Source organism: Enhydra lutris, unplaced genomic scaffold (assembly GCF_002288905.1).
Source record: "Enhydra lutris kenyoni isolate GAN:26980312 unplaced genomic scaffold, ASM228890v2 scaffoldscaffold50, whole genome shotgun sequence".
Lineage (NCBI taxonomy): Eukaryota > Metazoa > Chordata > Mammalia > Carnivora > Mustelidae > Enhydra > Enhydra lutris.
Window position 1 is genome coordinate 4,229,612 of NW_019154134.1, and position 16,399 is coordinate 4,246,010.

Here is a 16,399-nt window from a genome sequence, read left to right on the forward strand (position 1 = left end):
TGTGGGGCTTGAACCCAGGACCTGGGTTCAAGCCCCACATCGGGCTTTCTGCTCAGCAGGGAGCCTGCTTCCTCCTCTCTCTCTGCCTGCCTCTCTGCCTACTTGTGATTTCTCTCTGTCAAATAAATAAATAAAATCTTTAAAAAATAAATAAATAAATAAATAAAAATAAAAAGCCACCATATTCTAATGTAATGAGTATATTCATAACACAATGATAAATTCAGCAGATATTCATGACCATGATTACCTTATTCTTTAAAAATAGGCTTTTCCTCTTTGTTGCATTTTCAATTAAATATGGCAAAAGTAATAGGATACTTATAAATCCTCCACTTCTCAAGAAAAGTAGGGCATTTTATGGAGTCTTATAATTGCACTACATTGGGCAACGGATTCTTTGAGACTAAATAAAGAGAATCTCCCAAAACTCCAAAACCTGTTTATCTTCACCAATACTGGCCAAAAAAATTAGGGGGAAAAAAAGTATTTCTAGTATAGTATAAGATAATTCATCAATCTGATTTATGCCAGGAGCCAAAAAATCTTGAATAACATTATCAAACCAAGACTCATCTGAAGTATGAAAGCTCCTCTTCACTGTTTAATAAAAAGTCTTACATTTCATTCTATTTTTTAAATAAAAGTCAGGTTTTGACATAAAAATAAACTCAAAATGGATTAAGGACCTAAATGTGAGACCTGAAACCATAAAAATCCTTGAAAAGAGTAGAAGCAGTAATTTCTCTGACATCAGCTATAACAATATTTTTCTAGGTATGTCTCCTGAGGCAAGGGAAACAAAAGCAAAAAGAAACTACTGGGTCTACATCAAAATAAAAAGCTTCTACAGAGAGGGAAACAGTCAGCCAAACTAAAAGGCAACTTATGGAATGAGAGACGATATTTGCAAATGACATATCTGATAAAGAGTTAGTACCTAAAATAGATAAAGAACTGATACGACTCAATAGAAATAATTACCACAATTAAAAACACAAATAATCCAATTAAAAATGGGCGGAAGACATGAATAGACATTTTTCCAAAGAAAATATCAAGATGGCCAACAGACACATGAAAAGATGCTCACCATCACTTATCATCAGGGAAATGCAAATCAAAACCACAAAAAGAAACTATCTCACACCTGTGAGAATGGCTAAAATCAACAACAGAAGAAACAAGTACTGGTGAGGATATGGACAAAAAAGGAACCCTTGTGCACTGTTGGTGGGAATGCAAACTATGGCAGCCATTCTAGAAAACAGTACAGAAGTTCCTCAAAAAGTTTAAAATCAAATTACCATATGATCCAGTGATTCCACTACTGGATATTTACCCAAAGGAAATGAAAACACTAATTTCAAAGGATATACACACTCTTATGTTCATTGCAGCATTATTTACAACAGCCAAATTACGGAAGCAGCCCAAGTGTCCATCAACTGATGAATAGATAAAGAAGATGTGGTATATATACACAACAGAATATTACTCAGCCATAAAAAATGTCATCTTGCCATTTGCAACAACATGAATGGATCTAAAGAGTATAACTAACTGAAGTCGGTCAGTTAAAAAAAAAAAGACAAATACCATATGATTTTGCTCATGTGTGGAATTTAAGAAATGAATGAACACATTGAAAAGAGACAAACCAAAAAACAGACTCTTAACTGTAGAGTACAAACTGATGGTTGCCAGAGGGGACATGGTGAGGGGATGGCTGAAAGAAGTGAAGGAGACTAAGAGTACATTTATCACGATGAGCCGTGAGTAATGTATAGCATTGTTGAATCACTACACTGTATACCTGAAACTAATACAACGCTATGTATTGACTGCACTGGAATTAAAATTCGAAAAGAAAAAACAGGCTAAAAAAATCAGGTTTTGACAATCATTATTTTTCTTTTTAAACCCACAAATAACATCCGATGCCACCCATAAGAGCAAAGTAAAGTGAGCAGAGTGCCAACCAGGGAAGAGCTCAAACCCAGCTTCATTCTAACAAATTATGTGGCCTAGACCAAAGCAATGACTTCATGTCTCTGCACCTCACTTTCTTCCATGTTTAAATGATGGGCTTGGATATAACATTTAAGGTCTCTTCTAGCTATAAAGTGCAATGATTCGGTGAGATTCTTTCAACTTACTTCTGTTCTAAAAACATTAAGTGGTTTCCCAGGACAGCAGTCTTCCCTGATTTTATCTTCTGCTTCGGAGGCAAATTTGACTTCTATGTGTTCTAGCTAAATAGGAGGAGGGAAAATGAAAGTCATTAGTATCACTTAATATGATTGAAATTAATCATCACCTCATTTCCCCAAAGAGCAAAACTAGGTTCTCCACTTAACACTAAATGGTCTACGCATTCTTCAGAAAGCCAGCCAAGCACAGGACAGGAGTGAGACAGCACTCTGAAACTCAGGATCAAATGCTCCCACAGCAAAACCTTGTTTGAAGAGCAAGAGACTAAATGGTTTAAATGTCCACCAAAAAATAAATTCTTTAATTACAAGTTTTAAGAAAATGGTTTGTGCAATTTTATTATTTTCAATACAAACATAAAATGAAATCTATAATTAATTAACATTGATCTTAAATGTCTCATAGTATTATTTACATTGCCATGTTTACCACTTTCTATAATGAAATCTGGCATCTATCGGTATAAGAGAAAATGAGAATTAGCATAAAAGGCTTCTGCTTGAATAAAGTTCAGAAATTTAGCATTTGAGGATAAAGGACTTCTGCTTAATTTTTTTTTTAATAAAAGACTTTCACTTGAATAAATGAAAAAACTCAGAAATGTAGCATATTGTATATGCCTAATTATAAGATGACGCTCAATATAAGGGGTCCCCATTGTCCCAGTTAAAAAATTAGAAAACTTTTTTGACCTCCAGGAGTATATATGAACATTTAGAAATATAAACAAAATAAGTATCTACCAATATCTAGTAACTTATTTAACTCATTTATAATTATATGATATAAAATGCTTATTTAGAAATAAGTTTCTTCCATTACCATAGTTCATGGAACAACTTTATCCAAAATCTAAACCTGCATTTTTTAAGTTAAGTGTCTTGTTATTATAACAAGAACCAGGTTTTTTTAGTCCTTTAACAGTTTCCTAGGGCAAATTCTCTTTCCTTCTCCCCAAGCTGAGAGATAGCATTTTTAGAATCTATATATGAAGTGATTGGTGCATAAAAATGGAATGGGGAGAAACTCCCCAGATAAGTCAAAGCTATTGGTAATGTTTTTTGTTCTTGAGTTGAGTAGAAGATTCATGGGTGTTCATTACATTACTAACTTTAAAACAAAAAACAGCGTGAGGCATGGACCTATGATAAGATATGAAGAAAGGACTCTAATTAAGTCAGTTCTGTAAATCTGAGGTATAAACGGGAAGGGAGAAAAAAGAAGCAATTCTTCCATAACACGAGAGGTTTCTAATGCATTTGAATATAAGATCTCTCCTCATATTTTTAAAAGAGAATTCTGGAAGGAAAATATAGACGCATACAGTTAGTATTTTATGTATAAAATAATTGATAAATGGAATAAGATCACACTATTTTTTCTTCCTGAAACTTCTATACCCACCCATTCTGTTTCCCTCCAAAAATATTTTTGACAAGTGTATCTGGCAAAGGTATTAAACACAGAAGATATTTACAAAAAGCTTAATTATAAAATGAAAGAACTGGATTATATTTACTATAGTTAACTAAATCTTTGGCCCGTCTTACCTCAAGGGAATTGGTCAGGTAGACTATATTCTCCATCAGCACTGCCTGCTCATCAAATTCTAACTGCAAATCCAGAACACGAGGTCCCATCTTCTCCAGATTTTCCTAATAGCCAAAAGTTTTGAAAAACAAAAATCACATTAATGATATGTTGAAAAGAATCCACTTCCTCCAAAGCAATCATTCTTCTCTCAATTGATAAAATCTTCAAATTTGAACAGCTAAAGGAAAGGCCTTGGACTCATGGTTTCCCTTATCTGTGTTTGCTTGTTAATGAAATTATTGGCTCAGAATAATTATCACTTCAAGTATGATAAGATTAAGGCAACCCTGAAAAGACTGGAAGGACAAGGTTTTCATTTATAAAAGAAATATGATTTTGTCACTGTTTATTTAGAATGAATTAATATGCAAACCCAAAAAATTCACTTTGACAAGGAATTAAACAAGTGTACAGAAGTATCTCTTCAGGTAACCAAAAAGAAAAAAAAATTTTTTTTAATTTTCTAAAATAATACATCTTTAAAGCTAGTTCAGAGAAGAATGAATTAATAATAAACAAAAAATTTCTACAAATAAAAAAAAATTCTAAGTCTTATGGGTACTGAGATAATCCTGTGGCATATGAAAAACAATTTCTTATTCTTAATTTTCCTGAACATGAAACAAAATATTTGCCAAACAAAACGTGACCTTCAAGATCCAAGTTCACATGCACAAGTATTGCTAATTACATAGAATGTGCTGCACTTACATGTGCTGCACTCACATGATTCCTAATATTCCCCCTTCTCATTTACTGTCCAAGTTGTTTCTTTTTCTTTGAAAAAGTCCTAGAAGCCATTTTCTTATTCTCAGATTTAAAAAACACTTTGCAAGTTTCAAACCATTAATATGCCTAGCACATGCCCAATATTACACACAAAAAAATATTATTGGTGAACCAGTTCTAACAATGGTTTTCTTTTTTTTTTTTTTTTTAAGATTTTATTTAATTATTTGACAAACAGAGATCACAAGTAGGCAGAGAGGCAGGCAGAGAGAGAGGAGGAAGCAGGCTCCCAGCTGAGCAGAGTCTGATGCGGGGCTGGATCCCAGGACCCTGGGATCATGACCTGAGCCAAAGGCAGAGGCTTTAACCCACTGAGCCACCCAGGCGCCCCCTAACACTAGTTTTCTAAAAGCCAATTCTTGAATCCTGTGTCATTTAACTACAGAACTTTTCAAATCAGTTTCACTGGAATCTGTAAAGTACATCATCAAACTGAATTGCCTTTGCAATAAAAAATGAAATATTTTGACACCTGGGTGGCTCAGTGAGTTAAGCATCTGCCTTCGGCTCAGGTCATGAATCAGGGTCATAGGAACAAGTCCCACATCAGGTTCCTTGCTCAGTGGGGAGCCTGCTTCTCCCTCTCCCTCTGCCCCTCATCGCTGCTTGTGAGCGCTCTTGCTCTCTCTCTCTCTCTAACAAATAAATAATATCTTGAGGGGAAAAAACCACAATGAAATACTTTGTTGAATCCACATATTGACAATGGATCTGGCATTCTGACCAATGGCACTAGCTAAAGTAGGGAAGCAATGAATTATGAGGATATCGGCAGATGTGTTATAACTTGATTGGTGTAGGTCAATCCAAGATTCTAAATTATTTCTGAAACTTCAAAGACCATAAGGCTCAGAGAGTTGATTCTGGTGTAGGAGAACAAAAAAGCTTTCCTAAGAATACAATTTGCCCCCATATAGGACAAGCTAAAAGTTGTGGTCATCATCAGGCAGGCACCTGTAGACCAGAAGATTCAAGAATGAATCTAAATAACCACTAACGGGGTGACTAGGTGGCTGAGTTGTCAAGCATCTGCCTTCAGCTCAGGTCTTGATCCCAGGGTGCTGGGATGGAGTCCAGCTGCAGGCTCCCTGCTCAGCGGGAAGCCTGCTTCTCCCTCTCCCACTCCCCTTGCTTGTGTTCCTTCTCTCGTTGTCTCTCTCTGTGTCAAATAAATAAATAAAATCTTAAACAAACAAACAAACAAACAACTATGTTCCTAGCAGCCTAAAAGACACTAATTTACATTAAAAAAAAACATTTACTGAGCCTATTCTTTGATGGAAACTATTAAAGTGTGTTAAATATATTATTTAATTTACTTCTCACAGCACTCCTAAAATGTAGGTTCTATTAATTTCCTCATATAGATGAAAAACCATGTGACCCAGAGAATTTAAGAGAGTTGTCGAGGGTCTAAAAACTAAGAAGTGACAGACAAAAAGGATTTAGAACAAGATTTGTCTGACCCCAGAGCTTGAGCTCTTACGCAACACATAGCCTTCTTTCTGTTCCTCTAAGAAATCAAATATATCTGTTATTTCTATGAAGAAAGCTGAGTCTAATGCAATGATTCTCAATGGGAGAGGTGGGGGTGGGAGCAGATTACGTCCCCAGAGAAATTTAAGAATGACTGAAGAAGTTTTGGTTGTCACAACTTGAGGGAGTGAGGAGGACATTCTATGGGCATCTAGTGGGTAGAAGACAAAAACACTGCTAAACATCCTACAACGCACAGGGAAGCCTCCCACCACAGAGAACTACTGGCCCACAATATCAATAGAACCACTGCTGAGAAACTCTGGTCCAACCACGATAAACAATGCTTATCCTGTTAAGCTAAACCTATACAAATGTAGTATCTTCGTTCCAGTACCAGGATCTAATAAAAACACCCCAATGTAAGCCAAAAGAACATGCCTCCCTGCCAAACAGAAAAGAAGGTAGAACATAAAGAGACTCATTTAGTGAACAATTCTAAATCAGTTTTTCTTCCATAATGCCTATTTCCAAATACTCAGCAATTTTACAGATAAACCCCCGAAATGATCACTCATTTCTCACAACTAGTGATCGAAAAGTACTATTTTTAGCAGATTTCCTGGGAGAGACTATATCCAAAGTTTTCCCCTCCCTTCCACTATCCTATCTAATCATTACTCGCAGAGTAATAGCTGCACGAAGTCCATAGCTTACCTTAATCATGGCAACAAACGGCATCACTTTCTTCATGTATTTCTTCAACTCTGGCAAATTGCCCAGTTCACTAGCAATGACTTTGTTATCAGGCAATTTTCCACTGTTGGCCTAAAAAAAAAACATTGGGGAAGAATGTGGAGAAAAATATTTTAAAGATAACACACAATAGTAGATCTGCCCATAGGAAGTCGGCCAGACACAGAATGGTGGCCTCGACCAGTCTGATAGAAAACAGTAGAAAAGAGAGCAGTGGGGCTGCCTGGGTGGCTCAGCGGGTTAAGCCTCTGCCTTCAGCTCGGGTCATGATCTCAGGGTCCTGGGATCGAGTCCCACATCGGGCTCTCTGCTAGGGAGGGAGCCTGCTTCCTCCTCTCTCTCTCTCTACTTGTGATCTCTCTCTGTCAAATAAATAAAATCTTAAAAAAAAAAAAAAGAGAGCAGCCCCATGCATCCTAGGAAAGTGAAAGGTGAACGTGTAATACAGAAGGGAGTCTCCCATTTCCTCTAAAGTTAAAAGATAAATGTTCTTTATGGTAAAGGAGAAAATGGGGCATCTTGTTGAATATTTAATTTTTTCTTACACTAAGAACACCTCTAGGATTGTAACATTAGATCTTATCGGGTAAAAAAACAAAATAGTCTTACAGAGATCTTGTTTGTCTCCAAACTTGTAAAAACACTCACTAGTCATATCAAAATGGAAACTGTGTAACTATCATACAAGATTTATAGAATGTCTGCTTTTTTTTTTTTAAGATTTTATTTATTTATCTGTCAGAGAGAGAGAGAGAGAGCGAGCGAGCACAGGCAGACAGAATGGCAGGCAGAGGCAGAGGGAGAAGCAGGCTCCCTGATGAGCAAGGAGCCCGATGTGGGACTCGATCCCAGGACGCTGGGATCATGACCTGAGCTGAAGGCAGCTGCTTAACCAACTGAGCCACCCAGGTGTCCCCCTAGAATGTCTGCTTTTGAACACTCTTCCTTATAAACTGTTACCACAAATGTGGGGAAAAAAAAGTCTCTGGCTGGCTATCTACCTGTTAAAAATAGTATCACTTCTCTCTAGCCACAAATAAATGCCTGTATCATGTATCATTAATATGCACAGAGTCCCAAATGTGCTGCCTGAATTTAAATTCATTTCTGCAAACACAACTGTCCCCTTCGACAGAGTGTAAAATGAAGCAAGTGACCTCAGAATTTTGGGTGACTTATTTTCTCCCTATAAAAGCATGGCATCAAAGCCAAAGGTTGGGAATGAATCTAAATGAAAAGTAACGTATAGTAAGACTTCAGTCAACTTTTACTTTTAATTCTTTTACTAAAGTACACTGGGAAAATATTTTCTCCACTTATCAATGTGCTGCTTTAAAATATATATGAAAGAGAGAAGAGCATAGGAAACGCTCCTTCCCCTTATATCACCAAAAAGGTGCCACATACAACTTAAGAATATCCTCCTTGATCATAAACTTTCTTTCCGTTCTTTTGGATGAAAACAAACAAAAATTTAAAAGAACGCTGATCATTCCAAATAATGCCAAAAGATGATATTACTTTGAAACCATGTATCTAGTAAATAATTACTAAAAAAAACTATAACTTCTAAAAGAACAGCAGTTTTTAATAAAAGATGCATTTTTTAATATCTGGGACATACATTCTATATTTGGTTCTCCTACTGCTTTCCTGAAAATGCTGTTACTAATATGTAACCCACAAAGGCATGACATCATTTTTCTACCCACAAAAGCGGCTTTTACTTTTTCACTTGCCGTAAGTCAAAATCTGTAAGCAATTCTAAGGACTAAATTCTATTTCTTTCTTTCTTTTTTTAAAAAATTTACTTATTTGAGAGAGAGAGAGAGCATGAGAAGGGGGAGCTGCAGAGGGAGGGAGAAGCAGGCTCCCACTGAGCAGGGAGCCTGATACAGGGCTCAATCCCAGTACCCTGGGATCACGACCTGAGTCAAAAGCAGACACTTAACCAACTGAGCACGCAAGTGCCTCTAAATTCTATTTCTATTATATACAATCAAATGAGGAGGTAGCTTTCCATAAAAATAAGCTCACAAGGAATATAAAAACACTTACTCTTCTCTTTCCATTAAATTTCCAAATGTAAAAGTTTTTCTGAGTATTTTTTAATTAACTATGAAAACTTCTGAAAGAAAATTTCAATAAAGTTCTCAAAAACAAAGCTAAGGATTTTCCCTTCAGTTATCACTTTATGCTTTGCCCATAATTTCTGGTTTTTTTCCTCTCTCCTCTTCTTTCAGTGCACCTTAACAATTTGTGTCTATCAGTAACTCTTAAAAGCCTGAGCAAAAATTCCACAACATATACTTTGTTTCCATATTTTGAATGTGAAAGAAAAAGGTAGATGGATTTTTTTCTTCAGGAAAACTTAGAACTATGCTTAAGTATTGTGTTTCCTTTAAACACAACAATCATATTTAATAGCTACTTACCTGACAAAGCCAAAAACATTGAGCTCTCCATTTCTATGGGTAATTATTAAACTGACCATTTTGTTTTAAATTACTCAAAAGCCAAGCTTCAATTTTTTGAAACATAATGAGGTGAAGGCTTCATGAATCCCAGTGTTCAAGTCAGAACAAACCCGAAGGCAAACTCAGTTCTCTTGCTTTATGATTTCCACCACATATGAGAAAGTCCCACACCTTTTAATTACGTGGGACTAGATCCACTATATTTTTGTATGGAAGTTTCAGAAATGATAAAGAAAGATGGCAACTTTTATAGTAACTATTTCAGAGCCAGCACCGCTAACAAAAAAACACTCCATGTCTAAGAGTAATCCCACAAAGCTGCCCGTGTCCTTCTCTAAGACATTGCCAACATCCTAAAAACAACAAGAGCACAGGCAGCACACAACAACGCAGGTGGGACGGCTGCTGCAAGCATCACCTCAAAGTGATTCCGCAGCACTGACAGGGTGATATGTTGCCAAGAAGGATAGTTCTTTGCCACGTAGATGGTGCAATGTGAAGGTTTCTGAGGTGGCTGCTTGTCAGTCTTCTACAGGGCAAAAGAAAGGGAAAAAACATTTTATCACTCTTGTATACACCAAAAATGAAAGATCCCTCTCCTGGTATAAACCACTATTGCCGTTAACATTAAGAAGCATACACATCCTACAAAACTGCATTAGCGGTGAAGAGAGCCCGACACATGTGAATGACAGTTGTCTTAATTTTCATTACTAGTAAATGTTACCTGACTAATCACTTTAAAGCAACAACCTTTAAAAAAAAAAAAATGCCTTCACCTTCCCCTTAGCTGGCATCATATAGTTCTTGAGTCGCAATCTAAGGTCATGTGCTACTTCCATGAGATACTGTGAGGAATGTATCAAGGCTTCATCCACGGGACCTGCCAGAGGCCATGAAGCATTCATAATGGAGTCACGCTTTAAGGGGGAAAAAAAAAAAGTTCAGTGGACTCAAAGCCACGCAACTATTTTATGGTTCATGATTACAGTTCCATACCAAGCCTACCATCTGTAATTGTGTGCTCAGAGTTCAAACCTGACTACCCATAACACACTTCCACAGCCCCTGATCTAATGTTCCCTAGAATTCAAGTTGTGAAGTCTGACTCTACATTCCTAATTAGCATCCATTTGTACCAGCATATTAATACCCATACACATATGCTCACTTTCAAAGAAAATTATGTAATGCTAATTTGCCTAAATTTAATCATTATTACATAAATTATATACACTCAGCTTTTATCCTATTAATACATCCAGTATTGAAAGTATAGCCATTAGGTATATGCATCACAAGCACATTTTTACAGTGTTCATGTGTTAAAAAATACAAAAGAGCCTGGCTAATAAAGATGAAAAGAAATTATTAAACCAGCCAATCTGTTTATCTGCAACCCTAGGAGAAATAATTGCATTTATCCTCACAGTAAGGATGCTAATATAATATCCCCTAATATGCAGCCCTACATATGCCAGAAATTTTATATAAAACAAAAATATATGCAAATATACACTTCCCTCTTTGTTTATAAGCTGCTCCTAACAGTTGTTTATACCTTTCTCAATATTTTCACCTTTTTAACAGTTGGAAAACAGTCTTAGTTATATAGTATTCAAATCAAATGTATTTTTAAAATATATTCAAATGTATTTTAACATTTTCTAACAAGCATTAGGTGATAAACAAAATGCAGTCACATGGTTTTAAAATACTTCCACTGTGTGTATATAAATAAAGACACATACTCGAGATGTCCATCTAAACAGGAGGCAGTTTCAGTACAACCTGTTGTAATAATTAGGAGATGATGGAGCCAACATTACTCCTGAAATATCTTTTTCAGTCTTTTCCTCTTAAGTAACATTATTACTATATTTATTTAATAAGGCCAAATCAAACAGCCCACAACATCTCAACCACATATAGGTACCTTTCCTAGGAGTGTCCAGATGTGCTCACACAAGTGTGGACAGAACGGAGCCAAGAGAAGTGTCTGAACTTCAATAAAGCGGAACACAAGGTCTCTGTGCATCCCTTCTATGGCCAATTCACGGTATTTATCTTTCGCAGCCTGCAAGATTTGAAATTATTTGCCATTTTTCTCCCCATACTTCTTTAAAATAAAATTAAAAGAAAAAAATCCAGTGCCTCTATTTTAATGCATTTTTAAGCTTTTAGTCTTTCAAAATTCCATAATGAATTCTCATAAAGGTTTTACTTCATTTTTTTTAAGTAATCTCTACACCCAATGTGGGGCTTGAATCTACAACCTCAAGATCAAGAGTCAAAAGCTCTACCAACTGGGCTAGCCAGGCCCCCGGTTTTTCCACATTTTTAACAACTTGCAATTAAATACATATCAGTCTTTGTCAAAGGATATTATGGTTTTATATTAATGACTCTCAAGAAAAATGTTTTAAGAAGACTTTTTTTTTTTTTAAGATTTTATTTATTTATTTGACAGAGAGAGAGATCACAAGCAGGCAGAGAGGCAGGCAGAGAGGGGTGGGGGAAGCAGGCCTCCTGCTGAGCGGAGAGCCCCATGTGAGGCTCTATCCCAGGACCCTGAGATCATGACCCCAGCCAGAAGCAGAGGCTCAACCCACTGAGCCAACCAGGTGCTCCAAGAAGACATTTTCTAACAGATATAAAAGTTGTGTATTAAGGGCTGAGGATACCCTCAACAGCCTATAAGAAAGATATTAAGTATCGAAAAAAGGCTATAAATAGGACAATTGCTATGTTCAGCACTTATCCTTATTTAACCACATCTATGAAAACCAAGTTACATAAATCCCAATGTGATATTTTACAAAACTGATTGAGGAAACCTACATTTTTTTTTAAAGCCCTTGAACTGCCAAACTAGAGGAAACACTGACACCTTGTGGAAAACATCAGAAAATGCTTGATTTCAAACTAGGGGTAATCAATTACAATTTGCCTTATGTTTTATCAATTTAAAAATGTTCTCCTGGGGGCACCTGGGTGGCTCAGTCCGTTAGGCGTCTGCCTTCAGCTCAGTCATGATCCCAGGGTCCTTGGATAGAGCCCCGGGTCTGGCTCCCTGCTCAGGAGGGAAGCCTGCTTCTCCCTCTTCCTTCTCCTGCTCCCCGTTTGGGTTCTCTCTCTGTCAAATGAATGGATAAAATCTTTGAAAAATAAAAAAATAAAAATGTTCTCCTGGAAAATGTGGCTGACTTTTAGATTTAACCTCTTTACTGACTCACAGCTGAACTAGAAACAGAAAGATTTATATTAAATAAATACAACAGAGAATCAAAAAAAATTATTTAAAACCACAATTCACTGAATAATTTAAAAACTGCTTGGCAATATTTTCAGTCTCCACTTTAGATGAATTAACATTATAGCAGAGGGGAAAAGGGTGAAATACGTCATAGCCACACTGATGTACTTTATAGCCACTAAAAGAAGAGCCTACCTGAAACTCAAAAAACCCTGTTTTCAAAGCTTCTTTAAACATCATCTTTTCATAATTTTGATCTGTTTTTATAATTCCTGCATTCATCTCACTATAGAATAGGGGAAAAAAAGGTTACTGAGTTTAAATCAAGTACACAAAGATATAAAAAACTGCCACATATACTAGTCAACAGTAAAACAGGAATGCCTGAAACATTTAAGGCTGCTCAACCACAAAACCACTTAACCGCAACATAGTTAACAATGTTCTTGCCTAAAAATTTCTGGATGGAAACTTTATTAGGAAGCCCAAAATGCAACATGAAAACAGCTTAACAAAGGTGGTCAAGTTTACTTGCTGCATTTAAACAAGTGACATTGAATATTAAAAAAATCTTCTCTTGCTACCAAAGGCCCTTCATAATTTAGCCTAATCTGGCCCCAATGTGTCTGATCTACTCTACCCTCCATATACTGTACCCCAAATAAATATCATCTCTTTCCATGGCTTTCTCCTCTCCCTGTAAAAATCCATTCTTCAAGAAACCCGGAATGCACATGCCATCTCCAGTAAATTCCCTCCATCCCTATAACTACACTTGCAATGGGTTCAATGAGTGATTTCTGCTGCTGAACTAGAGTGAAGGACCAAGTCCCATTCATCTTTGTAACAGCAGTTCTTAAGATGGCTCCTGATACAAAGATGATGATAAGTGTTTTTTAAAAGAAAAAAATTGGCATTTCTTTTTTTCTCCTAATCTATTTATCATTTAACCATTCTGTCCTTCTCTAATGCAGGAGAGCATGGTAAAGTGGTTATGAGCAAGGGCTTTGGAGAAAGAAGCAAATTCATAACCCCCAACTGAAATTACTAGCTTTGAGGCATTTAATATTTAATTTTTCTAAGCTTCGATTTCTTTAACTATAAAATAGGGCGAATAATAGCTTTATCATATAAGCTGTGAAACTAAAATCAGATAATGGATGCAAAGTGCTTAGCAGAGTACCTAGAACAAATAAAATGAATTGTAATGAATAGCAACTATTATTAACATCTAATTTATTTTAGGAGGAAAGGAAAAAAGAAAACTTAAAAATGCAGGAGGACTAGGCAACTCTAAAGTACCATGGGCTGGAGTCGATGGATTACCTGGCAAAAACTCTATCATTGAAGGTGCTGGCAGGCCCACTTCTCAGGCTGTCCCAGTTGGCCACCATTTCTTTCACCCACTCCACCCAGGTGTACAGACGGAGGATCCCTGCATCAGCCATGGCTTCCACAAAGTTAGCATCTTCAACAGTGTCACCAGCATCAGCCAGAGCCAAACGCATTCCTGGAGGAGAAGGAGGAGGAGGAGGACAAAGAAGCAGCAGAAGAAGAAGAGGGTGATCAAGTGATGATTTTAAAATGTGGTTAGTGACTATCAACGATGTGTCCAACCAGGTATACTGCAAAACCTACATCAAAATTAAGAAACAGCAGATGCTTTACAGGACTGCCATGGATCAACAACAAAAATAAGAACCACCAAAAGTAGGATCCACAGAGTTGTTCAAATCTGGGAATCACCAATGTATTGATTTGCATACACTTAGCATCAAAATGTGTTTCTTCCAGGCAACTGGTTGAGTTAATGAGATGAAGTGGTCCTGAATGAAGGAGAGTAAGAAAATGATAAACTGGAAATACAGATCCCTATCAACATCTCAGCCTCATTCAGAGGCAGCAAAATATTTTAATACATGAGAGAACACGCTGGTGCCTTACATATACAAAAATATATTTAATTTCTTCTTTCTAAAAGCAGGTACTGCTAAGTTTTCTAAGAAAATTGTACTTTTGTAACCAAAATCTTCCATTCTAAAATATTGAAAAAAAAAAACATTAATAAGAGCATAATTAAATTACAAGACACCCTTACAAAGGGACACTATATTAGGGCAAAGGAGTGTGGAAAACTCTTTACATTTCAATATGGAGTGATCTCAAATATGAACTGTTAAGTGATAAAGGAAAAGTTCAGAAGAGTGTATTGTTTTCTACCATTTGCGCCTAAAGCGGGGAGATGAGAATATGTAACATTAAGTTATGGATGGATTTAATATGCTTTACGATACGCAAGAAGCTCAAAACATTTCATATGTTTTTACTTGAAATAATTTTATACTTAAAGGTCCAAAGACAGCAAGAAAATAGACATAAATGATTTAACAATCTTCTCTAATGTTAATTTGCATAACCATGGTTTCAAAACCAGAAACTAACAATAGTACAATACTATTAACTAAACTATAGACCTTATTCAAATTTCACCAGTTTCTCTTCTAATTCCTATTTCTGTTGCAGGATCCAATCCAGAAAACTACATTGCATTTAATCATTTTATCTTCTTGGTCTCCTCAAATCTGTGACAGTTCCTCAGTCTTTGTCTTTCATGACCTTGACATTTTTGAGGAGTACTAGTCAGTTATTTAACAGAATTTCTTCAAACTTGGTTTGTCTCATGTTTTCTCATGATTAGACTGAACCTATGAACCTCTGGCAAGAATATCACTAAAGTGATGCTGTGTGTCCTCTCAGGATATCACTATTAGGGAGGTGCATGACATCGATATGACTTATTACTGGTGTTGCAAGCTTTCATCACTTAGGTAGTCTGTCAAGTTTTCTCAACTGTGAACAGTTTTTCCTTTTGTGATTAAAAAAAATCTTGGCAGAAATACTCTGAGAATATACAAACATCTTGTTTCTTCCAGAAACATACACCCATTGATTTTGGCAACCATTGGCAGATCTCGCCTGTAACAATTATTTGTGACTTCTGCCTAATGGTGATTTTGTCTTTCAGTCAATCTTCATACATTTATTAATATGAATTCTTCTGAAAGGAAAAGCTGTCCCTACACCCCCACTTACTCATTTATTCAACTATTATTTAGATCAGTATGAACTCACAAATATTCAACCTATTCACTGGGTTACAATCCAATACTACCATTTATTCCTTAAATTGTTCTAGCTTAGATAATTGAGAGCTCCTTCCAGTTAGCTCCTGTACTTTTTTTTTTTTTTTTAAATCACTGAGTGCTCATCATAACAAGTACATTCCTTAATCCACATCATCTATTTTGCCCATCCCCTCACCCACTCCCCTCTGGCAACCATCAGTTTGTTTCTATCGTTAAGAGTCTCTTATGTCTTCTTTTCCCCTCTCATTTTCCACATCCCCCTCCCCGTCATACAGTCATCTGTTTTGTTTCTTAAATTCCACATTAATAAAATCATATGGTAATTGTCTTTCTCAGACTTACTTCACTTAGTATTATACTCTCTAGCTCTATCCACGTGGTTGCAAATGGCAAGATTTCATTCTTTTTATGGCTGAAAAATATTCCAGTGTGCATGTGTGTATACATACATCTTCTTTATCCATTCATCAATCGATGGACACCTGGACTGCTACCATATCTTGGCTATTGTAAACAATGCTGCTATAAATATAGGGGTGCATGTATCCCTTCGAATTTAGTGTTTTTATGTTTTTTGGGTAAATACCCAGTAACGTGATTACTGGATCATATGGTAGTTCGATTTTTAATTTTTGAGGACCCTCCATACTGTTTTCCACAGTGGTTGCACCACTTTCCATTCCCACCAACAG

At 36.3% G+C, this 16,399-nt stretch overlaps 1 protein-coding gene across 2 annotated transcripts in view; it reads right to left on the reverse strand.

The window, feature by feature from the left end:
* The window catches only part of LOC111156916 (leucyl-tRNA synthetase), a 71,971-nt gene that overhangs the window by 6,977 nt on the left and 48,595 nt on the right, over positions 1–16,399 (reverse strand). For both annotated transcript variants that reach the window (XM_022518052.1, XM_022518053.1), the window contains exons 23-30: positions 13,888–14,071; positions 12,757–12,847; positions 11,242–11,382; positions 10,085–10,225; positions 9,724–9,834; positions 6,790–6,900; positions 3,765–3,869; positions 2,160–2,255 (exon numbers count right to left, since the gene is read on the reverse strand). In XM_022518052.1, the coding sequence (XP_022373760.1) occupies positions 2,160–2,255; positions 3,765–3,869; positions 6,790–6,900; positions 9,724–9,834; positions 10,085–10,225; positions 11,242–11,382; positions 12,757–12,847; positions 13,888–14,071 (980 nt within the window). The remainder of the gene's footprint in view (positions 1–2,159; positions 2,256–3,764; positions 3,870–6,789; positions 6,901–9,723; positions 9,835–10,084; positions 10,226–11,241; positions 11,383–12,756; positions 12,848–13,887; positions 14,072–16,399) is intronic.